This window comes from Penicillium coprophilum (genome assembly GCF_028826855.1).
Source record: "Penicillium coprophilum strain IBT 35676 chromosome Unknown utg000002l_segment0_segment1, whole genome shotgun sequence".
NCBI classification, from domain to species: domain Eukaryota; kingdom Fungi; phylum Ascomycota; class Eurotiomycetes; order Eurotiales; family Aspergillaceae; genus Penicillium; species Penicillium coprophilum.
In genome coordinates, this window is record NW_026622722.1 from 4,263,448 (window position 1) to 4,288,903 (window position 25,456).

At 48.7% G+C, this 25,456-nt stretch overlaps 5 protein-coding genes across 5 annotated transcripts; 4 read left to right on the forward strand and 1 right to left on the reverse strand.

The window, feature by feature from the left end:
- Nucleotides 1-571: 571 nt before the first annotated feature.
- sec23 (GTPase-activating protein SEC23) lies at nucleotides 572-3,213 on the forward strand (the record flags this gene model as incomplete). The annotated part of the gene is made up of 7 exons (XM_056674799.1): nucleotides 572-664; nucleotides 723-853; nucleotides 912-1,206; nucleotides 1,263-1,736; nucleotides 1,787-2,884; nucleotides 2,943-3,136; nucleotides 3,189-3,213. 7 exons carry the CDS (start codon nucleotides 572-574, stop codon nucleotides 3,211-3,213), a joined length of 2,310 nt encoding a protein of 769 aa, XP_056535324.1.
- A 426-nt stretch (nucleotides 3,214-3,639) lies between these two features.
- Nucleotides 3,640-4,478, forward strand: N7500_003654 (60S ribosomal protein uL11; the record flags this gene model as incomplete). Its single annotated transcript, XM_056674800.1, has 4 exons — nucleotides 3,640-3,643; nucleotides 3,702-3,735; nucleotides 3,816-4,261; nucleotides 4,316-4,478. 4 exons carry the CDS (start codon nucleotides 3,640-3,642, stop codon nucleotides 4,327-4,329), a joined length of 498 nt encoding a protein of 165 aa, XP_056535325.1. The 3' UTR covers nucleotides 4,330-4,478.
- A 2,343-nt stretch (nucleotides 4,479-6,821) lies between these two features.
- On the forward strand, nucleotides 6,822-11,820 carry N7500_003655 (uncharacterized protein; the record flags this gene model as incomplete). Its single annotated transcript, XM_056674801.1, has 3 exons — nucleotides 6,822-8,482; nucleotides 8,532-11,142; nucleotides 11,194-11,820. 3 exons carry the CDS (start codon nucleotides 6,822-6,824, stop codon nucleotides 11,818-11,820), a joined length of 4,899 nt encoding a protein of 1,632 aa, XP_056535326.1.
- A 6,248-nt stretch (nucleotides 11,821-18,068) lies between these two features.
- Nucleotides 18,069-19,019, forward strand: flbD (putative MYB family conidiophore development protein FlbD; the record flags this gene model as incomplete). Its single annotated transcript, XM_056674802.1, has 1 exon — nucleotides 18,069-19,019. One exon carries the CDS (start codon nucleotides 18,069-18,071, stop codon nucleotides 19,017-19,019), a length of 951 nt encoding a protein of 316 aa, XP_056535327.1.
- Nucleotides 19,020-22,972: 3,953 nt separating this feature from the next.
- Nucleotides 22,973-25,008, reverse strand: N7500_003657 (putative glycosyl hydrolase; the record flags this gene model as incomplete). Its single annotated transcript, XM_056674803.1, has 2 exons — nucleotides 22,973-24,057; nucleotides 24,126-25,008. The coding sequence occupies 2 exons, from the start codon at nucleotides 25,006-25,008 to the stop codon at nucleotides 22,973-22,975; spliced, it is 1,968 nt and encodes a 655-aa protein (XP_056535328.1).
- Between the last annotated feature and the right edge of the window lie 448 nt (nucleotides 25,009-25,456).

Sequence of the window (25,456 nt, forward strand, 5' to 3'; positions counted from 1 at the left end):
TCAATCGAAGGACAGTAATATATATTCTAATAATTTCGTAGTATACAAATTGGGAGTGTGACCACAGCTGATTCCCAGAGAATCGGAAAGGATCAGAATGACCTCTCAAATCCAGGTGCCCAGCAACGGGTCAAGTCGTTCTCCGCTCAACGAGTAGACAACTTCGCCATGGAATGACGGAAGTTGTTGATAATAACATGTTTACACACATTGTAGGCTGGCGTGATATTGAAGAAGAAAAAGAAAAGAGAAGAAGAAACTGCGGATGAGCCGAGTTTTAATGATGTTTTGGTCCGGGAGGCGGTAGAGACCAACTGTGCTGCAACCTGGCCTTACTCGTGGACCGGACCTCCACACAACATACTCCCCCATCTCGTTCATTCAATCCCAAGCTATTAACAGGGACTCTGATTTCTTTTGGGACTGGATTATGCTCCGGGAGGTCCACTTGCTTAGTTTCTTGGAGTAGACCCTAAATTTCGAGGTTCCCTTTCCTCGCGACTGCTCAATATCCGCATATACCCCCTCCCTTGGTCAACACAGGACCGAGTCCGGAACATCTACCGACACGATGGATTACGAAGCGCTGAAGGATCAATGGAGTGATGTGGAAGATCGCGATGGCATCAGACTCAGTTGGAACACTTTCCCGAGCACTCGCATGGTTCGTGATAATGATCCTCTCTGACCTTCACCGCATCATTCGCTGATACTTGATATAGGAAGCGTCACGTTTGGTCGTTCCCATCGCTGCCGTTTACACCCCATTGAAGGAAAAGCCCGACTCCCCTTTGCTACAATATGAGCCCGTTACTTGCAAGCAGCCCTGCCGAGCTGTCCTCAACCCATATGCGTACGTGACATGGTGGTCTGATATACCTCAATGAGTAAATGGACTGACATTGAGATAGCACTGTCGATGTCCGCGCACGACTCTGGATCTGCCCTTTCTGTCTGTCACGCAACCCTCTTCCTCCGCATTACAAGGATATCACGGAGAATACGATACCCCCAGAGCTCCACCCCCAGAGCACGACGATTGAGTACCAATTGGCACGACCAGCCCCCGCTCCGCCGATCTTCGTTTTTGTCGTCGATACCTGCCAGGAAGATGACAGTCTGCAAGCTGTGAAGGATTCCCTTATTATGAGCTTGTCTCTTCTGCCACCCAATGCGCTGGTTGGTCTGATTACCTTCGGTACAATGGTAAGGAACGATGATATTCGCAAGGCAGGTGACATGTTATTGACCTTGATATATAGGCCCAAGTCCACGAGCTCGGCTACACGGAATGCGCAAAGTCATATGTGTTCAGAGGCAACAAGGAATACAATGCCAAGCAGGTTCAAGAGATGCTGGGCCTGGCTGGCGGCGTGCGCCCCGGTGTTCCCCAGCAACAGCCTCCCCGTGCTCCCCTTGGCCCGGCTGCCCGCTTCCTCATGCCTGTTCAGCAGGCCGAGTTCCAAATCACCAATGTCCTCGAACAACTCCAGCGCGATCCCTGGCCAGTAGCCAATGACAAGCGTCCCCTGCGCTGCACCGGTGTTGCCCTGAGCGTTGCCGTGGGTCTGCTTGAGACTTCCTTCCAGAACGCCGGAGGCCGCATTATGGCCTTCACCAGTGGTGCAGCCACTGAGGGCCCTGGCCTCGTTGTTTCACCTGAACTGAAAGAGCCTATTCGTTCACACCACGATATCGACCGGGACAACATTAAGTACTACAAGAAGGCTGTCAAGGTTGGTTCCCGACGCATGGGTATATTTGAATTTTCCTAATCGAGTTATAGTTCTATGACGCCCTCGCTAAACGCGCTGCTAACAATGGCCACATTGTCGATATTTTCGCCGGATGTCTTGATCAAGTCGGTATGCTGGAAATGAAGAACCTCTCCAACTTTACTGGAGGTCACATGCTCCTCACAGATAGCTTCACATCCTCACAGTTCAAGCAATCGTTCGTGCGCGTGTTCGACAAGGACGCCAACGACAACCTCTTGATGGGCTTCAATGCATCCCTCGAGGTACTTACGACCAAGGAACTCAAGGTTACTGGGCTGATTGGTCACGCTATCTCGCTGAACAAGAAGTCCAGCTCTGTTGGCGAGACGGAATGCGGTATCGGTAACACCTGTGCATGGAAGATGTGTGGAATGGATCCATCTTCCAGCTATGGTATTTACTTTGAGATTGCCAACCAGGGCGGCCCAGCTGCCGTTCAGCCTGGCCCTCAACGGGGTGTGATGCAGTTTTTGACATACTACCAACATTCCTCTGGGCATTACCACCTGCGGGTGACCACTGCTGCCCGCCCGTTGAGTGGACCTGCGGGTGACCCAACTCTGGCACAGTCCTTCGACCAAGAGGCTGCGGCTGTCCTTATGGCCCGTATTGCAGTGTTCAAGGCCGAGGTTGATGACGGTCCAGACGTCCTGCGCTGGGTTGATCGCATGCTGATCAGACTTTGCTCCCGATTCGCTGACTACCGGAAGGATGACCCGACATCATTCCGGTTGGAAAAGAACTTCACATTGTACCCTCAGTTCATGTTCCATCTCCGCCGAAGTCAGTTCCTGCAGGTTTTCAACAACTCGCCCGATGAGACTGCTTTCTACCGCCATGTCTTGAACCACGAGGATACTGGTGACTCTCTCGTCATGATCCAGCCTACTCTTGATTCCTATTCTTTGGAGCAAGAGGGCGCTCAGCCAGTGCTGCTAGACTCCGCTTCTATCCAACCTGCCCACATTCTCCTCCTGGATACTTTCTTCCATATCCTCATCTTCAACGGTGAGACTATTGCCGAGTGGAGGAAAGCCGGATATCATGAACAAGAGGGTTACGAGAACCTCAAGATGCTTCTTGAGCAGCCTAAGGAGGATGCTCGGGTTCGTTGCCACCTTTCATGCGATTTGTTTACCATATAAACTGACTCGTGTCTTATAGGATCTTATTGCCGACCGCTTCCCTCTGCCCCGATTCATTGTCTGTGATGCCGGTGGCTCTCAGGCTCGTTTCTTGCTGTCCAAGCTGAACCCGTCAACCACCCACACCACGGGAGGCTACGGTGGCGGTGTCTCATCGCAAACCATCTTCACTGACGACGTGTCGCTCCAGACATTCATGGACCACCTGATGAAGTGAGTTTCCTGTAACACTTGCTCAAAAGCTTCCGTGCTAACATAATTCTAGACTTGCTGTATCTGGAACCAGCTAGGTGTTATGAGACAATGGCCATGAGAGCAAGGGCGGTCTGTCGTCGACCCTCGGGTCTTGTGTATCTTTAGCGGTGATTTAACTCGTTTGATGCGATATAGTAGTAGATTGAATGGATTGATACCATCACGGGGGTTTCTAAATATTCTGGCAATCCTTATGATTAAAGTAGCCCTGGATCTCCTTGAGGTCAGAAGCATGAGAGCAAGATACCCAAAAAGCCAATCGGTCCGATAAGGGCTCCCTTATCGCACGTGACAGATGTGTGCGTGCCCTAACTACCAATTCGGCCATTCGCTTAGATGAGCAAGTGTGGGCCGCGCTAGCACGGAGTCTCCTTCAAGTTTGATTTTTTGCTCCTTTTCCTTCTTCTTCTCAACCACCCTCTTCGACAACCAAGGAAGATCGACTACCTTTCGCACTCGCCATGCGTAAGTATCATCTACTTGGCCTTATGCAAGATGGCGACTAACATTCCCTCGTGATCAGCTCCCAAGTTCGATCCCAATGAGGTGAAGATCATGTAAGTCAATTTTTCCCCCAGCTCCTTAGCTTGATCCAGCTGTATTCTGCCAAACAGAAACTAATTACCATTGTTTTTAGCCACCTGCGTGTGACTGGTGGTGAGGTCGGCGCTCAGTCCGCTCTGGCCCCCAAGATCGGTCCCCTCGGTCTGTCTCCCAAGAAGATTGGTGAAGATATCGCCAAGAACACTGGCGACTGGAAGGGTCTCCGCGTCACCGTCCGCCTGACCATCCAGAACCGTCAGGCCGCCGTCTCCGTCGTTCCCTCCGCTTCTTCCCTCGTCATCAAGGCCCTTAAGGAGCCTCCCCGTGACCGCAAGAAGGAGAAGAACATCAAGCACTCCAAGTCCATCCCCATGGATGAGATTATCGAGATTGCCCGCATCATGAAGACTCGCTCCATGGCCAAGGAGCTCCGCGGTACCGTTCTCGAGATTCTCGGAACTGCTTTCTCCGTCGGCTGCCAGGTCGATGGCCGCAGCCCCAAGGATGTCTCCGATGACGTTAAGTCTGGCGAGATTGACAGTGAGTTTTATCGATTCATTTGTTATTGAATCTTTTTACTAACAAAGTATCCAGTTCCCGAGGAATAAATTATTCTCTCTTGAATGATCACAAAAGAGGAGGCCTATCTGATTTCTAATGCGTGCTTCTCTTAATGTTGAGATGGCTAGTTGCAGAATACGAATGGTTTCTCAAACCACCAAAATATTCATGAGTCATGACCTATGATACCTTTTCCTAGTTCGCGAGTGCCCAATTGGAACAAATTGATCAGCTCGCTGCTTGTTCTTTTTCTCGTTCCTTTCCGGTTGTATTCCTTCCTTCTTCCCCCTTTCCAAACCTCTCGTGATCCTCTCGTCTTATTCTATGGCGATGAGAATAATGGAAGGTGATTCCCGGCGCAGCCGACAGTCCGTCCTTTTTGGAACCCCCACAACACTCTGGCCCTTACTGTTCATTCCCTACGGGGTTTGATCATATCAAAAACGTGGTATAGGCTTATTTTAAGTGGGGAAGAGAAAATCAGTCCCATTACTCATCGCGGTATCCTTGGAGACTTGTCTTCGTGGGTACAGTGATCCATATTTCGGGTCTACATCTCTTACAGATGAGAATCATGCTGCTTTCGTAGGCCGTAGTTTAGCTTCAATGAGATTTTTTTTTCCTATGATCGCTTTCATTCCATGGATCCCTCGTAGCAATCATTCTATTCAATCAATTCCACTGTTAAATCGTACACTCGGACCTTTCAGTGGCGGTGTACCAAAGTACTCTCATCCCAACACAGCCAGGCTCCCCTGCATGCGGACTGCCAGCATGCATGTACATATGCGACGCGATGTTATTGACTCAATGCTTTATACTTCTGATATTGATATGATATCGGTTTGAGGCTGGACTAGTTGTTAGTAATAGGTGTATCGAATTTGAAATTTTCATTGCTGATGGTGTGATGCTGGATATATATATATATCGTGACTGAAACGGACTCCCACGCGATGTATATGGCATTTCCAACATAGAAGTTCCAAATTTACAATCTACAAGGATCCCCTTGGTATGCAAGTATGAAGTAGCATGTACGGAGTACTCCATACGTAGTTGTTACACCATCGCTGTAAATAGCCAGCCCTGCCCATCTTTGAGTTCTGTGCTGAAACATCCCAACGGCCGCTACTCCAAACCGAGCAAAGGTATCCGAGCGCCAAATTATAAGATTTCAGTTCGTATTGAGGTGAATCGAGATGGATTAGACAAATTGAGAATATAATAAAAGGCAAGAATGTAACTAAATTAGCAGCAATCTTCGACTCCACTCCCAGTCCGAGGATCCTCCCTGATAAGGCGATGTGCGCGCTCATCCACCATCTAAGTGGGGAGTGATCCATGATAATATTCTGGGTCCAAGGGCCATCTTTTTCCCTGAACAGATATACAGAAAATCTCATTTGCCTTCTAATGTACCACCCGACCCGCATGCCGTACAGGAACGTTGTGTAAGCCCAAGGATGTGAGTGCCGATCTCTAATGACATGTTGACTTTACGGGAAACACCGTTCTGAATGTTTCGGATATTGTGATGTTCTTTTTGTATGCTCTCTAATCATGTTGTACGCTGTTAGTTATAATATCATTCAAATATGTCCTACAAGAATAGTACGAAAAAAAAAAAAGGAAATGAGGACAGGGATTGGACATGCGAGCAACCCCAGAATAATCTCGGATAGGAAAGGATCGGAGGGTCGGCCAACAAACAGGGGGGCTGCGCCTGTCAGAGAAATAGAAAAAAAGAAAAAGAAAAAGAAACAGCAGGTATCCAAGTATGTAGTCCAGTCTCCGAGATTCGAGACATATTAAAAGACACAAGTTCTGAATCCAAATGAGAGGCTCGATCAGTGGGGGCGTCACCGATCACTAGTCGCCGTGATGGAACCAATGATCCACTCGTATTGGTTTTATGGAGAGACCGTTGAAGTGGGTTTGAATATTGGATTGGATTGGATTGGGATAGGGATAGGGATAGGGATTATAAGGAATGAGTTTGGAGGATATAGGTACACACTCCATATGATATATACTATTCCATATAAATCTAGTATACCTACAATACCTATATAATACCTATAACATATATAACATATATAACGTATATAACATATAATATATTATATTTTATACTCCCCCACCTAAATCCACTGTGTCCACTCTAGGTTTTTACGTCTTTCTCTTCTTTCTCTCTCTTTCTCTCTCTCTCTTCTCTTATATCTTTTCATATTTGATACCCTCGCCAAGATCATCGTGGACATTCTGCCTCCCTTGCGTCGTATAAATCTTTCTTTTCTTTTTTCTACTTTTTTTTAATTACTCTTATCACCCTGCCCGATCGCTTTTTCAGTCGATGATCTAAAAATTCTCTTTGCACCCCAGCCACACTGGCTGAACTGCTGAGAACTGGCTTGGCTTCACATGATGAGGTGTCGGAAACGTTACAAGGATGCTTGAATGTTGACGTTGACTTGAGTTTTCGGTCTCGCTGGTCGGTCCCAAGGTATTCTGATCCCGGATCAAGGAGACAGCAGAGATGTATCCGACCGTCGCACCGTTTCCCCCGGTTCAACCGCACCGCCTACACTACCACCCAGATTCCCTCCAACATATGTACGATGCGAATGATGCACTTCCCATCCGAACCGACCCCTCCAAACCTTTCTTCAATCCCACATCACGATCGCGCATCCAACTCCCTCATCCCGTTCAACGCCTCGATTCCCGCGATGGCTCCTCCTATAGCTCTACAAACACCGAACACACCCTGAGGAGGAAAACCCCGAACGGAACGCTCGCTGCGGGGTATGATGGAACCCTTGGTGATGCCATCCAACCACCAGCGCCCAAGCATATCTTGGTCTCGCCGATGGAACCGGGCCAGTTTGTTTCCTCTCAACCAGGGATGCAGTCCGAGAACTGGCAGCTCATGTTGGATCAGTCAGCCTCCAAACAAATGAATTTCCCGCCGGTCTTCAAAAATGACCCCGCAGGCAATACCATTGCAGGAGAAGTCGTTCAAGATGTGCATGGGACGAGCTGGGTTCGTCCTGTCAACTATCCTCCGGGCGTTGACTCCATGTTGAACCAAACTTTGCCTCTGCAGCAGCGATATCTTTTACAGAATGGGCAATATGTGCCCACAGTCTTACCTGCAACTCTGCAATCGTGTCTCGGACCAACTGCTTCGGCGGGTACTGGGCCATTTGGTCCATATTGGCCAGATGGAGTATACATCCCATATCGTCCTGCGGCCTTTCGTGATGCGCGTTTTGAAACCCCCACGCCCTTTACAAAGCCGATGAGTCAGAATTTCTACGACCTCAACCAACCTACCTTTAACCAAACTCAAGTTCCGTTAGGCAGTTCGGGCCCCGCATGGGGGCACTCCATGCCTGGTTTGCCTAATCCGGACTCTTTGATGAAACCTCTTTTCCCACCACGTCACTCGGATCAGTTACCTTTCCACGCGCGAGCCAACCGTTCTCTATCAGGCCTTCCACCGCAACCGCTGAATAATGAGCCCACGAATTGGTCGAATCACCCACTGCATGGTTTCCAAAACCCAGGCCCTGCAGTGGTAGTGAATGCAGATTTCAAGGAGAAGGTCCTGTCTGAGGCTCATGGTGTCTATGTTGATCTTCTCGCAACCATCCATCAGGCCCGCCGCAACAGTGTCAGTAACGCTACCGTGGAAGGTTACCCCCGATGCTTGAAGCCCAGTATATACCCCAAACCCCCACGGCAACCAGGTCTCGACTTTTCACAAGCCCCTCCACCCGACCTCACGCGCCATAACAGTTACCCGGCCAGTCAATATGACTTGCAACGCCAGAAACTTCATGCCGCGGGCGATAGGTCGATAGATCCGACATCTCTTTCCCGTGCCAACGCTCGCCGCCCATCATTGAATCAATTCATGCATAGCAGAGGGTCGGATACCCATATGCTCGGATTGCGTGACGTGGGTTGTCCTTCGGGGGTTTCGCCCTTCGCAAGGGCTCGAGGCTCTCTTTTCAACGAGGGATCGCCTATGTCTAATGCCGCATCTGCTTTGTCGATGTTGTCTGACTTGTGCGCGGAAAGCCGTTGGGAATGGATCGACGGAATGCTTCTCGGGGGTTGTTTAGCCTATGGCCTGGGCGATTATCACAAAGCTGTGCGATGGTACTCCAGGATCATAGCTCGTGACTCGACGTAAGTGAAATATGGTTCCTGTTTGATAATTGATGCTAACAAGTACAAGACACGTGGAAGCTATCTCCAACCTTGCTGCCACCATGTTGGCCCTCGATCGCCGAGAGGAGGCTTCGCAAAACTGGCTGCGTGCTGTGCAACTGCGGCCGAGCTTCTTTGAAGCCGTCGAACATTTGATTGGTTTACTATGCAGTAGCAACAGAGGAAAGGAAGCTGTAAACATTATTGATTTTGTCCAGACTTCCCTTCGTCATCCTAAAGACGGCGATTGCTTTAAGACAGATGAACACGCTAGCGAACCCGAGAGTGACGCCGAGAGCAACGTGTCTGATGTGTGCATGTATGACAAAGCATCTTTCGAGTATGATGATGACATGGGACGAACACAGGGAATTGAACCTGGCTCACCGGATGCTAAACCCCTTGGTTTTGCGTCCAGCGGATATGCGATCTCAGGCGCTGAGAACGGGAGAATGCTGGCTTTGGTTCATGCCAAAGGTAACATGCTATATGCTCTTGGTGACAATGCAGGCGCGGCAGCTGCATTCGAGGATGCCGTCCTCATCGCTGCTGGCCGAAGGCGACATGGCATTCGAAGCATCATCAAACAGATATTTGCTGCCTTTTCTAACGGTCCAAGTAATGGGTTTCCTCAATCCGAGCACGAGTCCCAGGAGAGCATCCTGCTCTATCCGGATACAGCATTGGAGACCGCCAAACTTGTTTTCCCAGCAGGCGGCATGCCGCCGGGACTTCAATATGTCCCCGAAGGTATTGCTCGCACTGCAGCCACCTCCACCACCAGCAACTCTCTCCTTTCGTTGGCGAAAATTTACCAAGATGGCATGTCCAGCGTCGGTTCCTCAGGAGCAACCAGGTCTTCCCCTGGTGTTCGGGATATTTTGGCTCTCTATTATCTTTCCCTCTCTCTCCAACCCAGTCCATCAACAGCAAATAATGTTGGAATTTTGCTGGCTGGCATTCAGAATAATCCGCCAGCGAGAGGCTCGGTGCGTTCGACTGGTGAGACTCAGCATCACCTCGAAATCCCTGGAGTTGTCCCGGGCAGTGGAATATCCCTAGCCTTGGCATACTACAATTATGGTTTACGTCTCGACCGGCGACATGCCCATTTGTATACCAACCTTGGTAGCCTGCTCAAGGACATCGGGCAGCTTCACGCCGCCATCAAGATGTACGAGCAAGCAGTCCAGTGCGATGGGAATTTCGATATAGCTTTGGCAAATCTAGCCAATGCTGTCAAGGATAGTGGTAAAGTCAACGATGCCATTGTATACTATAAGCGCGCTGTCAAGGTAAACCCCGAATTCGCCGAGGCAGTCTGTGGATTGGCAAATGCTTTGAATTCTGTCTGCAACTGGGTAGGCCGTGGTGGCGTCGTCAACGCGCGTGGCTTCCGAGATCGATGGCACGTTGATGAGAAAGGGATGCTTCGGGATTCCCTCAACATCGACACGGGTTCTGGATGGATCAAGCGGGTAGTAGATATTGTCGACCGACAGCTCAAAGAAGGGGAATATTGGGGCCGTGGCATGTTGACTGCGAGCACGGCAGAGCAATTATGCCTGCAATTGGCTCCCGCTTTGGAGTCTACTCGTTTTGCTTCTAGCCATCGCATGTCTCTAACCAAGATTTTCCAGTCATGGGCAGGCCAGAAATGGGAAGGGTCTCGAATCGTTCGGCTTGTCGAGCGAGCTATCCGGTCCCTCACCTGGCAGTGGTATCAAGATCGTTATGTCTTCGGCAAAGACTACCCTCTTTCAAAGTACCGTCGACCTCAGCTCCCTGGAGGTCTTTCTGCCCCGAACGCACCTACCGTTTTGCCCTTCCATACCTTCACTTCTCCTCTGTCGGCGAAGCAAATCCGTCAGATCTCCCAGCGCAATGGACTACGGATTTCAACATCGACTCTGAGACTCCCGTGGCTGCCATCTACTGTTTTCCCCCCACCATCTCCCCCTAGTCCGTTCCTTAGAGTTGGCTATGTGTCATCAGACTTCAACAACCATCCCCTCGCACATCTGATGCAGTCTGTGTTTGGGCTGCATGATCCCTCTCGCGTCAGGTCACACTGTTATGCTACGACTCCTAGTGATAAATCGGTGCATCGCCAGCAGATTGAGAAAGAGGCCCCCGTGTTCTACGATGCGAGTGGATGGCCGGTCGATCGGCTAGTCCAACAGATTGTTGCGGATGGTATCCACATCCTGGTTAACTTGAACGGCTACACGCGAGGAGCTCGCAACGAGGTCTTTGCTGCGCGCCCAGCGCCTATCCACATGTCATTCATGGGCTTCGCAGGCACTCTCGGTGCTGAGTGGTGCGACTATATCCTTGCTGATCAGCTCTCGATTCCACCGGAGACATTGAGCCCCGGTCGGCGCAAAACACGGATCGAGGATCGTGTTCTGGAAGAAGACAATGGCGAGGAACTCGAAGACTGGGTTTACGGCGAGAAGATTGTTTTTACCCGCGATACATTTTTCTGCTGTGACCACAGACAGAGTGCTCCGGATGCTGGCGAAAAGCATGTATCCTGGGAGGAAGAACAAGCCCGGCGCTGGAGAATGCGCAAAGAACTATTCCCCAACTTGAGTGATGATACTATCATCTTGGGTAATTTCAACCAGTTGTACAAGGTCGGTTTATTTGCCCACTCCTCTCAACACATATAGCTAACCCCCTTCCAGATTGAACCCACGACGTTCCGAACATGGCTGCGCATATTAGCGCGCATTCCCAACGCTGTTCTCTGGCTCCTCCGCTTCCCAGACACAGGCGAACAAAACCTGCGAGACATCGCTAAAGCCTGGGCGGGTGAAGAGACAGCATCGCGGATCATCTTCACGGACGTAGCCCCAAAGAACACACATATCGCGCGAGCGAAGATCTTAGACTTGTTTCTCGACACGCCAGAATGCAACGCCCATACCACAGCTACAGACGTCCTCTGGAGCGGCACTCCGTTACTTACACTCCCGCGCTATAAGTACAAAATGTGCTCCCGCATGGCGAGCAGTATTCTCAGTAGCGCGCTTCCCCAATCCGAGGCTGGCCAGCGCGCACGTGAGGATCTCATCGCCTCATCGGATGAAGACTATGAGAGTAAAGCTATCCGGCTATGCCTTGATCTGCAGTACTCTGGCCATGAGGGCTACGCCCGCGGCCGACTGGCGGACATACGGCAGATGCTGTTCCAAGACCGCTATAAGAATAAGCTCTTCGATACGGCGCGCTGGGTGCGTGATCTGGAGAATGCTTATGAGGCCGTCTGGGCGCAGTGGGTCAACGGCGAAGAAGGTGATATCTGGTTATGATGTGCACTGCGAATATACCCCTTGAGCGATTTTTCCTGTTTCACTTTCCTGTCTCTCTTCATTCTCATTCTCATTCTCATTCTGCCTTTTTGCACCTGGTCTCATCTACCATTTTACTTTTCGCCCTGGGAGGGCTGAATCATCTATGTAATGACTTAACTTTTTGCATGTGGGCTTTTGTGATGTATACGTATGGAACCACGAAAGAGATGGCCTGTTGGATGATTTATTGTGGCAGGCGTCTATGTCCTTTATATTCCGGGTTTCTGGAGCAACCTGTAGTTTTTTGGTCTACTGAACAACAGAACAGATCTACCACCTTTTTCCACTCGCACCTACCGTTTCCTCTCCGCTAGTCATTTCAACTGCGTTTCAACCATGCACAGATGACGTCGTACAATACTATGGTAAGCTCTATCCCTATATCTAGAAGCAGTAACATCACATTCACTCTAGGATACATTACGACTTGCTACCCATTATACCATACATATTGACCACTAATTGCCTAATTGCCTAATCGCCACATGCAGAACCAAGCCACATGCAACTCCTCAGCCCTGAATATCCCTGTCCACCATCGGTACCTTCCCCGACAACCAATAGAGTCCTCGCCCGTTCAAGCCCTCATTCGAAATCCGAGACATGCACTGAGACAGCCAAGTCCAATCAATATGCTGTTCCTTGACATCGGTACACCACAAGACCTACGGAGTAGTCTTCGCCTTCTCCCCGAGCCTATCAGAGCATCACCTCGAATCTCATCTGTCCACGGAGGGCAATCTAAGCTCTCACCCGCCCTCCCATATCCGATGATCTCTCAGCTATCTTGTACACACTACCCTCTATCTCTAATCCCGCATCGCTAAATCCAATCACATTGAAACCACGTCCAGGTCCACACCCAATCAGCCCAAAAACAAACCTGAGGGAGGCTGAATCGGGATATCTGCATATAATCACAGCACGCGTGTCTTTGGCTGTGGCGCATTACACATGGCGCATTACACATTACGATATTGCACAGTACGCATACGCATTACACTATTGCACATACATCCTGACCGGACTAGTACGGAGCAAGTACTCCGTCGAAGGCGTTAAGCCACAGTCCATATTGATATTCATCCCTACGACACGTACAGACACCCCGGTAGATACTACACACCCTTGTTAATGCAACACGGCATTTCTGACATTTCATCACATGTTCGCGCTCCGCCTCGGACCGGGGGGTAAGACATGCGTTTATCCGTCTTTTGGATGCAGGTTGCCTGTTTGATTTCCACATGGGATCCACGCGCTCGAGGTTTGGAATTGGCATTGATTGGGATTTAGTGTGTTTGTATATACAATCTCTGATACTTGAGTGTGATCCTTGAGTGAGTTGGTAGGTAGATACGAGTCAATCAGAGCCAAAGGAGTAACGAAATAACAATGACACACTTGATTGATTCTACTCATCGATAGGCTCGGATGAAACCCCATGGAAGATCTAAGGAGTACTTCAATACTCCGTACTCCGTATGCATATATCAACGATCAACGAACCTAGCCTAACCCGTTTGAGAAATCATATTGAATTTTCAACCCACTTTCGCAATTTCCCGAGGATACTTCGGCCTTCTATCCCTACATCAAAATCCAGAGAATCCCCTTACCTCACCCCTCCCGTTACCAATACCAGTTCCAATTCCCGTCTCGGCCAAGTAAGCCCGTTCGCTTCACAACACCCACGAGAGTGCCGCGCTCCGCATGGTCCGGAATCTCCACATTTTCATGTGCGGTGTCATATCCGGATCACAGCCCGGTCCCCATCTCTAGCGTGCTATGCTAGATTCTTGTGGAGGGTAGCGACATAGCTGAGTCGGTTATGGGTGGTTGTGAGTGGTGTGGCGCGGGTGGGGATGTAAGCCACGGAGATTTGGGGTGTTGGATCGGTCGATTAGACGCTGTGATTTGGGTTGATTGATGGGTGGGGGTGGGCTTGGTATGAGTTTATAATATATTTTTGGGGGGCTGTTTGAGGGGTTGGAGCTGGGTAATTAGATTAAATAGTAGGTAGTGAATATTAATATGTTATATGTATATTTTGGACAAAGTACGATACAGAGATATATCCTGGATATACGGAGTTATAGTCGGTACTTTTGCATATAGGTCTCATTGAGTCTGAATCTGGGTCTAGGAATGGGGTTGAGTTTTCAGTGAATACTTCACATGTCAGAATAACCGAAGTTTATCCGTGCAATTTAGGAGAATATTGAGCATTGATACTCCTATGTGTAGCTGAATATACCTAGATTGCACTAAGGCACTACGGAGTACTCCGGAGAACCCTATCACGTGTGTGTCACTATGGACTCCAATTTGCCAGAGGTACTATAAACATCTTGGCAATGATCATCCAGACCAACGAAAGCGAGACCGAAAACGAACCTCCAGATCTCACCCTTTGATAATCCACAAGCTAGGTCAAGCCCCCAACAACGGGGCCGTTGCGTCACGCGCCCTTTTACAGCCCTCTCTGCAAGCCTGCAAGCCCACAAGCCCACAAGTCCACAAGCCCTAGTCTCACCTTTCCCCTGAAACGAGGCTCAAAGTAAAAGAACAAGTGGAAACCTGACATTTTATAGATTGCGCCCCATTTCGCTTGTTTCGATACATGGGAAATGTTCGGGCTGTGGAGGGGTCTGGTGGAGAGATGCAAAATTTTTGCCATTGTATTTGCCGTGGGCGGTAGGACTTCCAGGTTCCACTCTACCACTCACGGTCCCTTGTCCGGCCTACTGTCTAGAATAGGTATGACGGTGCTCTGACCTTGGAATGTGAATGATTCAGGAGATGAAGAATATGTGAATGATATGGGTGCTTTGTACCTTTTGCACGGAAGCGATTGAGTTTGGACCGGATAGATAGGGTTTAGGAATTTGCAGTCGAATGGTATGTTTGGATACATCTGAATGTTTGCTGGAAGCTCCAATTGATGAACTGGATCGACCGAACTGGTTCGCGTCAGGACCTTTACAGTTGAGGCGGGGCCATCGGGCCCGTTCTCCATCTCCGTGTAAGTCAGAGAGATATCAGTCCGTACTCTGTACTGAATCCTGGTACGAAGTTATACCGGTTACAAGACATCAGAGGTTCTATATCTGTTGTACAAAATCTAAATCTGTGTGACTCTATGTAGAAGTGTAGCCCCAAACGGTTTCCCACAGATCGGGCACCATGCGAGTGGTCCCCGATATCTAAAGCCCGAGAGGGTGGCCCACCAATCACTACCCAGTTCAAGGTGTCATGGCCTTGTAAAGTCCAAGATTGAAATTCTTAAAGTCAAATTCAAATTCATAACCTAAATTCAAATGCGTACTTGACGGTTCCTTGCTCCATTCTCTATATATCACCCGGTGCGCACATATCACACACCCATGAGCCAAAAGGGGGAACTATGGTGTATGAACAATAGCTATGGTCTAGCATGACGTCGTATACTCTAATCCAGACTCATCCATCAGCTCTAACGTAAGCGAGAGGTCGCTAATAACATCCAAATATGGCATCGCCACGTGACTCAAACGGCGGAAAGGGGGAAGTGCTTGGACCCTCGCTGGGCAAAGCCATGCGGAAGGCCCGACAGTCAGGAAGCTGCGAGACCGTTCGCTCCACTTAGTGACGGGTACCCCGAGCTTCATCTGATCCTCGGACGGGTACTGAAAGAGGGAGAGATTCGAGTCGATGGGTGTTATATCAAAGAACACTTACTCACACTTACTATTCACTTTCTTCTCTTGTCCTCGACATCCAATATACTTGCCCTCAAGACCACTACTCAAACACCCGATATAAACTCGAGTGCACGGGACTACTGATCAGCGGTGATCCCTGCACGTCGACAGGGATATATCTCAAATACTTGCCGTGTCTCTGATTGGCGAAGATGGAACAATAGTCTACCTTGAGTGAACGGTAAAAAAAATAATTAAATGAAAAAGAAAGTGACAGGTCCAATCTCGGGTACACCCTAGTCGATGTTGCATTCCAGGACGACGGGTTCATCCTTTCAGCAACGGTTTTCCCAGGAGTATGGAAATCCGATCTGGCTGTCCACACGAGGACTTGTCCACATGGCTACACAAGACGGCTTCCCTTTTTCTTACCTTCCTGCATATTTCACACCCCAGAAAATAAAGACCCAAAAAAAGGGGGGAAATTAATTAATATCTGTCTCCCCACTCTTTGATTTTTTTTTTTAATACACATCTATAGATAGTCCTATTCGAATGTTCGAAGCATTGATTAATTAATCTATGTAGACATGTATAAGAAAAAAACAAATCCACAATAGATGAAATGATCAAATAGATTAAAGATTTAGGAGAAACATCCATATCCGCCTATCCTTAACCGAGCTGGCAGTCCCACTCACAATGACAAATACTGGGGACCAATCAACATCCTAGTCGATCCATATGGATGCATGTAAGGTCTACCCCTGGGGAATGGAAATTACAATAATATATATAATATATTTTTTTTGCATACTCATGTCCGTTTCAAGGTATACCATCTGGAAAAAAAAAAAGCAAAAAAAAGGTGTGGCTTGCGTTTCAACGGTTTCCACCGGTGGAGAGCGATCTCAGCTGCGACATGCCTAACCGGGTACTCTGGAAACTTCGCACCTCGTCGATCTCTGTATTCGATCCCGATCTTCTGATACATCGATTCTTTTCTGGTACGCCAGTGCTTAGACTGTAAATAGTCTGTGGACTGTGGAAAAGGGACGGGAAAATAGATTGACCTGTACTGGATTCCGGTATAGCGGAAATGCGGTTCAACCGATAGATCCTGGAATAACGTCACGTCCCGCAGTATGGTACTTTGGCATCGTGAATCCAATTTTTGATTTCATTTTCAACCCCTACGGCGTCATGGGGGATCCACGGTCAACTGTCAGTGACAGGTGGCAGGTGGTCCATGCGTGGTTTTAGATTATCGTCCTTTTCCTCGAACCGGATATTCTAACATAAATTAGTTAACATTAAGCGAGGCCTCCTCGATGGAGCAAACAATCACGTTGGTTCAACCCAGATGGACAGTCTGCAAGGTATGGAAAGGATCAAAAGATATGTATAAACCCTCCAAGCCAATAGTATGGATTCTAAGAAAAAAGGATATGTACCCAAAAATGTAAAATATTGAACAAATTCAAAAATTCGAAAAAATAAATCAATGTGAACTCCGATCTAGGTCTTCAGGGATAGCTCGGTGTTGTTCGGGGGGTCGAAGCTTCCTGTCATCGCACGGAGGCACCGATTTCCCCATACTATTACATGGGAAAAAATGTAATGTCGAAATTCCCAAAAAAATACAAAAGATAAAAAAAAAAGGGAAAAGTGAAAAAAGAATTTATCTTCAGAGATTTGTCAATTCCATGGAACTCCACTGCTCCACAGCGTGGATCAATCCATGGATGAGGTTGAAAAGGAACGCTGATTGAACCAATAAGAGCTCGGACTTGACCGATTGGATATGGATCGGACGCAAATCGAAAGTGTTGTGCATGGCTGGCTGGAATCGGGGACGTCTAACTGCTTGTCACTCGGATAGATCTGCCCCTGTTTTTGGAACCCCCTTTCTGGTATTGTTTTACATAGATGATAATATAGGTAAATTTATATGAGGTGGATGTATTATTTTTAGCCTATAGCTTTATTTTTACGATCCAACTTTCAACCTTGGAAGTTTGTATTTTTTTTTTTGACCGTGGGAATGAGCATATATAAGAAGATAAACTAAAAACCCAGTTAGCGCCATGATTTGGAATTCCAGCAACGGGGCTCATGGTCGATCACTCCGATCTTTTTCTGCTTTACGCGTCTTTCCTCAGCCCGAATTCCCGGGTGGTACTGAAGATCCCAACGGAGCATTTTTCCACTCCCCACGATCTATAGATTACAATAGTCTGGTATTTATTTTTTATTTTTTTATTTTTTATATTTTTATTCTTTATTTTTATATTACCTTTAAACCTGTATTATTCCGAACTGTCAGCTCCGAGATCTTGGATCGTGATCTTCCATTGCGGGACTGTTTTTTTTTTTTTTTTTTCTTTTGGACCCGTCCCCCTGGTACTTAAGACTTGACATTGTCCGTACTTTAATACTTTCTTCACTTTCTACTATACTTCATCAACTTTCTCTCTCCCCCTCTTCTACCTACTACCACCTATTACTTACTCTACACTCAAAATGCCTGCTTCACACCGTCGTGGTCCTTGGGTTCCAGAGGAAGACCAACTCCTCACCCAACTGGTCCGCGAACAAGGCCCAAACAACTGGGTGCGCATCTCTCAACATATGCACTACCGCTCACCCAAGCAATGTCGCGAGCGTTTTCACCAAAATCTCAAGCCCTCGCTCAACAGAGAGCCCATCTCCGCCGACGAAGGGTTGATGATCGAGCGTATGGTCAACGAAATGGGAAAGCGCTGGGCTGAGATTGCCCGCCGCCTCGGCAACCGCAGCGACAACGCAGTGAAAAACTGGTGGAATGGAAGCATGAACCGCAAGAAGCGTGGCCTGTCAACCCCCACCACTTCCCGCACTTATACAGGCCGCATTGAGGCACCTTACACTCGCGCCTCAGCAATGAGCCCAACTCGCTCCCGCTTCTCCAGTTCTTCCTCTTCATCTTCTCGCCCCTCATGGACGGAGTCTATCGAGTCCGCCATCTCTGAACAATATTCTCACTCCCGCAGAGCATCCATGGCTTCTTCCGCTCGCCAGCTCTCTCCCATCTACACACTCCCCTCTATTAACCGACCGATCGAAACACCCCTCACCTCGCCCGCTTTCTCAGAGACTTCACACTCCTGCGAGCCGCCTTCGATGGTCTCAGACCATAATTCTGTCTCTTCTTCGCCCCGCACTTTCCCCTCTCCGCAACTTTTGCCTTTGCCTGTCGACTTGCGCTCGCAATACGAGATCCGGAGGCCTAGTGTTCACGTTCTTGAGGACTCCCCCAGTTACCCAGCTCGCTCTCTAGAGTCTTTGTCGGAACTCGCATCCACACAGCGTTGGATGGGCCACCAGCCTACATTGGCCTCTTGGCACCAGCCTACGGACTTGCCCAAGTCATGGATCTCCAAACCTGAGCCTGCTCGTGACACTCGCATGGGTTTGAACAATTTGCTCAACTGAAAAAAAGCCCAAAAAAACCAACCTTCAACATACCCTTGCATCTATCATGATTTTTACGAGTCTCATTTCTCATTGTTTCTTTCTTGTTCTATACTGTTGATTCCCCTTTGCGCTCGGGTCCACCTATGGAATCCTTCTTGTACATTCTGCCAAAAGCTTCAACCTTTCTTTTGTCCTCTTTTCAAGGGAGGCGTTACGAATTCCTTTTGTATATTCTTAATGTGTATTACCACGGTTCGGATCTTGCGAAACCCCGTTTGGGCTTCAAGGCTCGGTTCTACGTCAAATGATTATTTCTCTATTTCTTTACTCTGTTTGATTAGGCACGCAATTTGGAAGAGATTGGGCTCTCCATTTCTGCTTTTGGGATGGTATAATACCCTGTTTTTTTTTTTTTTTTTTTTTAGCTAGAATTCAAATAATCATAATATCTAACAAGCTTATGACATTACAAGCCCTTTTCCCAAGCCTGCATTCCTACCCTCTTACATATGCATACAACAACACTAAAAGTCGTACATAGACCATGAAAGCAAAGAAACACTGTCCTCCCACACGTCCCCCGTTCCAGCCAGCCTCTGACCCAATATACAGGGAAGGCAGATATGCAGGCCTGGAGCCGTTTATCCCCGTTCTTCCCTTGCACGGGTCTTGGTCCCCATGAGGAATGCGCCACCACTCACACGCCGTGCTCACGAGGACGGACGCAAGGGATGCGAGATGTCCGGTTCTGGGTCAGGGCCTAAGCACGCAAGGACCCACCCGGTTGTCTGACAAGGCAAGGTTGGAGGGCATTGTGTGTTTACAAAATCAGTGTGGTATTGCAGATGACTACGTTGTGACATCGTTCATGCACATGTATCGACTCCAGCTAGGGAGGCTCTCGCATAGTGGGCCCCAAAAAAAAAAAAAAAACCAGAATACGGAGTACGATACTCTTTCCTAGTGCTGCTATGTATGTATTGACAGAACCAGGACCAGGGACTTGAAAGGCGTGTAATGCATACAAAAACGTACATGTACATGATGCAGAAGCCATGAACCTGCACAGTGACAGGCAAGAGATCTAGATCCAGATCCAGAACCTGAGCGAAAATCAAAAGTGAAGTCTATTCGAGAGGTTCGTCCGGACATGCAGGTGAAAAGGGAAAATCAAACGGTCTGGCATTCCCGATCTAGAATACGATTGACATGGCGCCTACTCCGGTACACTGCGGGCACGTCCCAAGATAGTCGACTACATACTGTTGTCATACTGGTCATTATACTGAACGACCGGAACGAGAGCGAAAGAGTCCTCAACTACATGTCTAGTATTGGGATTTCACACCTGAACGCCACACGGGCCAGATTCTTGATTTATTTTTTTTCCCTCTCTCTTTTCCCGCCTATCCGCTCGATGAAAACTGCACTGTGCATTGGAAATGCAGGTGATTTTCGCTCGGATCGCCTACGGGATGAGCGTTAGGATACGTCCGTGGCCAATCAGGGCGGGTGATGCAGAACTCTGACGGGATGAACGGCGGGGCTCGAAGGGTGGGGATTCGGTTGCATGGATCGTGGAGTTCGTGCAGGTCTGTTTTTTTCTCGCTTTGTCGGATCTTTCCCGTTTCTTCCGTGAGGCGACTTTTGGTGTAAGTTGGGGCTTTGGCCGTTGAGAGTTGGGGATTATTTTTTGACTACTTTGGGGTTGTATGTGAAGGGTTGGAAGGGTGGGGGATGGTCAAGTATTGTGCCGTTTTAGTGCCGTTTGGGTTGGTTTTGTATTTCGGGTTTGAATCTTTCCTGGTTCCTTTTTGCCACAATGAATTACCTGTATCGTCTATTTTATCAGATTTCACTTCGCATGTCCAGCTCCACATGAGAAAGGTTGCCCAGCTCTCGCTTCCACACACCATCTCTGTTCGGCTCGAGATCGAGGGGATCGGGTATTGTGTATCATTCGTCGACTGAGATGATCGAATCAGGTGGAGGAGACGGCCTTCAAGTGTGATGGGATTCTGTAGCTCGATAAATCTGGATATCACCTGTACGTTGTACACTGGATCAACATTGGCATTGTCAAGGATCTGCAGGTTCCCTGTTTCGATTGTTTGAGCCTTAATTCCCGGTCTAACGGAGTACCGTGTGCCCTTTGTGGATCCAAACGGGACGCGAACCGTGGAACTACACAAGGTGGACTTGACTGTTTCCTACTCTGTACGGACATCCATCATATTTGCCTCGGGATGATGTATCTTCCAAGGTTCATTGGTCCATTACAAAACCACAACCCCAAATCCCAAGAGCCCCCAGAAACTCTAAACCCAAAGCAGAGGTCAAGCCGAAAAAGAAAGTTCAACGACGCTAACACTGCCTGGACCACCCCTCGGCACCTGCTGGAAAACGGCGCCAAGACCAGATCAGATCGGATTTTCTTAACTGAAACGAGCCGTTGAAGTGTATATTAAGCACCATGGAAGAATGGGTCAGGGGTATACACACCGAATACACAAGTTTGGCTTTCTCTCAAGGTCCCTGGAGAGACAACGACTTACGCACGTTGCATCTCAATCCATGGATTCATCCTCTGCCTTCCAACCTCCCGAGTCCTGCGATCGACGCCCAAATCGCCCTATAGAGGATCCCCCCCTCCGAGCTCAACCGAGCTCGAATTTAGGATCCATTGCGCACATTGAGATCTACCTTGGGAGATTTGGAATCATCCCAATCACTGGTGAAGATCTCGTTATTGCCTCCCGTACAACCTCTATGTATCTCCCCTGTCCCCCGCTTAGACATCGGATCCCTCATTACAAAATAGATTGCATCCTAAAATCGACCCACTATCAATCTATAATAGATGTACGGAGTAAATGAATCCTGCAGACAGATACAATATAATGTTTTAATATACACGAAAGCCGGATCAAGCCGCAATGACCGCCATCGCGAATACAGCCCCCTGATTGGCCACGGAGAATCTCGGTGCAACCAGACCCTAGTCCAAAACAAGCTCTAGCGCAAAAAGGTACCCGATTGTCGGTACGGGTGGAATGTGAGCCCTTTTCCAAGCGTTTTTTTTTTTTTTTTTTCATTTTATTTTTTTGTACTCCCCTGATCATGTATCCATGGATGTATACCCGCGGGCAAGTCCCCATTCTTCGGGAAAGGCCCGGAGCTAAACCCTCGGTTTCCAGCGCTACTCCTATCCTAACCATGGATTGAGTGCTTCATTTGCTTTTTTGGGTAATCGGCTCCGGTGGCGGTTTTAAGGGGTTAGGAGTCTTGTTCGGGCTACACTTTCTTCTCTTGGGTTGTCCTGTGTCTCCTGGGGGAAATCGGATTTTGACTTTCGATGGGCTTCTATGCATGAGTTGATGTGGTTGCTGCCTTGGGCATCAATGGCACTTGTGTACAATTCACAGGGTTTTGGTGACGATTTGGTAGTGTTCAAGTAGTCCTTCCTAATGTGGTTAAGAAGTTTGATTTTTCTGAGTGAGAGATCTATAAGTTTGCTGGGATAAATAAACTTAGCAGTGGCTTGACTAGGAGTATCGGACGTTTGACATTGAATACGCGCTGGTATGTTGGATACAAACAATGTCCAACCGCAGGGGCTTGTGATCGTGGCAAATCGGTATCATTGACGTGGTCCTTCCTAATATGGACAAGGTGCTTGATTTGCATTGACTGGATGTGACCTGCTGGGATTCACTTGGCAACGGCGGCTTAGAAGGAACATGGATGTTTGATATCTAGTACCAACTTGGAAGGAGATGATGCCATAGTCACCGTGCGCGGAGAACTTCTTTTTTTGTAAGAGGACAGAATGGGAAAGGGGAAAGAAAACGGGTGAGCGGGTTTACCAAGATCTACGGAGTAGTACTTTTGTGGACAACACTGGGGAGCAAAAATTGTATGACTGGAGAACGACATGCGGCTCGCTGAGTGTTCCATCCTAGGTCCGCCATCTACTGGCGACAAAAGACAGGCATACTCTCAATCGGACATTCGATCTCAACATCGCGACCACCCTCATACACAACATCTTTCTTGTCCCAGAGCTTCCACGATGCCCCAGCCGGCAGATAGGCCTTGACCGTGCGTTGACCCGGCTCCAGCACAGGCACAACCAAGTACTTCGACCCATACATATACTGAGTCTCAACCTCCCAAGCCCGCTCATCTGACGGGAACTCATAGAACAAAGTCCTCATCACGGGCGTTCCCTTCTCATGAGCCTCCCGCATCAATTCCCGCGTGTACTCACGAAGCTGCTCACGAATCCCAATATACCGCTTACAGATCTCATAAACCTCATCTCCATATGACCAGATCTCATTGTCTGCCCCGCTAGCCGTAGGCTGTCCTTCCGGCTTCGGTTCACGGTCACCATGCAACCGCATAACCGGACAGAACGCTCCCCACTGGAACCATCTCGTGAAGAGCTCGCGGAACAAGGGATCGTCGGGGTTGCCGCCGTGGAAACCGCCAATATCTGTCGTCCACCACGGGATACCGGCTAGTCCCATGTTCAGGCCTGCTGCGAGTTGATTGCGGAATGAGCTCCACGAAGACGCGATGTCACCGCTCCACACTAGCGCTCCGTACTTTTGACTACCTGCCCATGCGCACCGCAGGAGATTGACGATGTTCGTTTGGCCCTCTGCAGTCATGCCTTCGTAGAATCCCCGTGCGTACTCTTTCGGGTAGGTATTTCCGATCTGTAGATTGCTGCCGGCGTGGTAGCGGTAGATGTCGAAGTCGTAGATGGAGTACTCGGGCTCTGCTTCGTCGAGCCAGAATACTTTGATGCCCATGTCGTAGTAGTTCTGCTTTGCTTTGCTCCAGACGTACTTTCGAGCGGCTGGGTTCGTGGCGTCGAAGTGTGTGATGTCGCCGTCGCATTGCATTGCTACTCGAAGGCCGCGGTCGTGGCGGATGAGGAGGCCTTGTTCGAGCATTTCTGGGAAATTCTCGGATGCGTTTTCAACGGTAGGCCAGATGGAAACCATGAGCTCGACTTTGAGCTCTTTCAGCTCCTTGACCATGGCCTCTGGAATTCGACGTTGTTTGTTAGTGCGTCTTGATATCGAAGCGATTCTAAGAAATATCAAAACTTACCTGGATCAGGCCAGAATTGGGGATCAAAGCTCCATTCTCCTTGATGTTTCCAATGGAAGAAGTCGACGACAATCAAATCCAGAGGAACATTGCGACGCCGGTACTCGCGCGCTACATTGAGTAACTGCTCCTGGTTTGTGTAGCGAAGCTTGCACTGCCAGAAACCAAGACCATACTCTGGCATCATAGGAACATAGCCTGTCACCTTGGCGTAGGCTTCTTCGATTTCCGCAGGGGTGTCACCAGCCACAACCCAGTAGTCCAATGCCTTGGTCGAGTACGCCTCGAAGCTCATGACATTTGTTCCCAGAACTGCCCGTCCTATACCGGGGTTGTTCCACAGGAATCCATAGCCAAGTGATGAAATCGCAAAAGGAACACTGGCCTGGGAGTTACGGTGCGCCAGCTCAAGGTCGGTACCTTTCAGGTTCAGGTATGGTTGCTGATACTGGCCCATGCCAAAGATCTTCTCTTTATGATCAAGAGACTCAAATCGCATGGTGAGATGATAGTCGCCGCCCAGGATTGGACGCAGCTCGCGAGCTTCGACAGTCAACGCGCTGCATTTGGGGTCCATTGGGTCCTGGCGGTGACGGGCATACTCCTCAAGCAGTTTGTTTCCCTTTGCATCGTAGATGATGATCTTGCCCCTGCGTGACACAGTTGCTTTGATCTTACCATTGGTGATAGTCGCTTCTTGGTCAGCGGATATCTCGATGCTTGGGGCTGGGCTGGATGGCTTGGAAGAGAGGGCCCAATCTTCCGTTGGAATTGATGCCTGTCTTGTTGCCCGCACGCGGAAGGCATTTTCGCCCCATGGCTGCACCCAGAGGATGTGGTCGTCGAAACGGAAGACGAGCTTGTCGTCTTCGGCGTAAAGCATTTTGGTACACAAGAGTGTTCGCGGTTGAACCTATTGTTTTTGGAAGCAAACACAATTTGAGGTGATTTGTGCTAGAGAGACGAGCTGTCTAATCCGAAGAATCGGGCATTAAGTATTGAGGGAATGCCATGTACCCCTCACTATGTAGTCGTGATGCTGTGTCATGGCTATTTTCGATGAGAATTACCGCATATCCACTGCAGGAAGTACCAGTAACAACACTCATTTGTGCAAGAGAACTTCTGATAGCTCTGGGAGGTTGAGGTGGAGATGTCTACCTTTAAACGCCTCGAGATCATAGGTAGCATCCGCCATGAGTTTAGCCTAAAGTCGACCTTCCACATAGAGCAAGGATCCAACTCCGTGTCTTCCAAAATAGGAAAGTAGTTTGAACAGGTTCAACATATTGTATAAAAGAGCATCTTGTTTAGTTCATACAATACTCGAC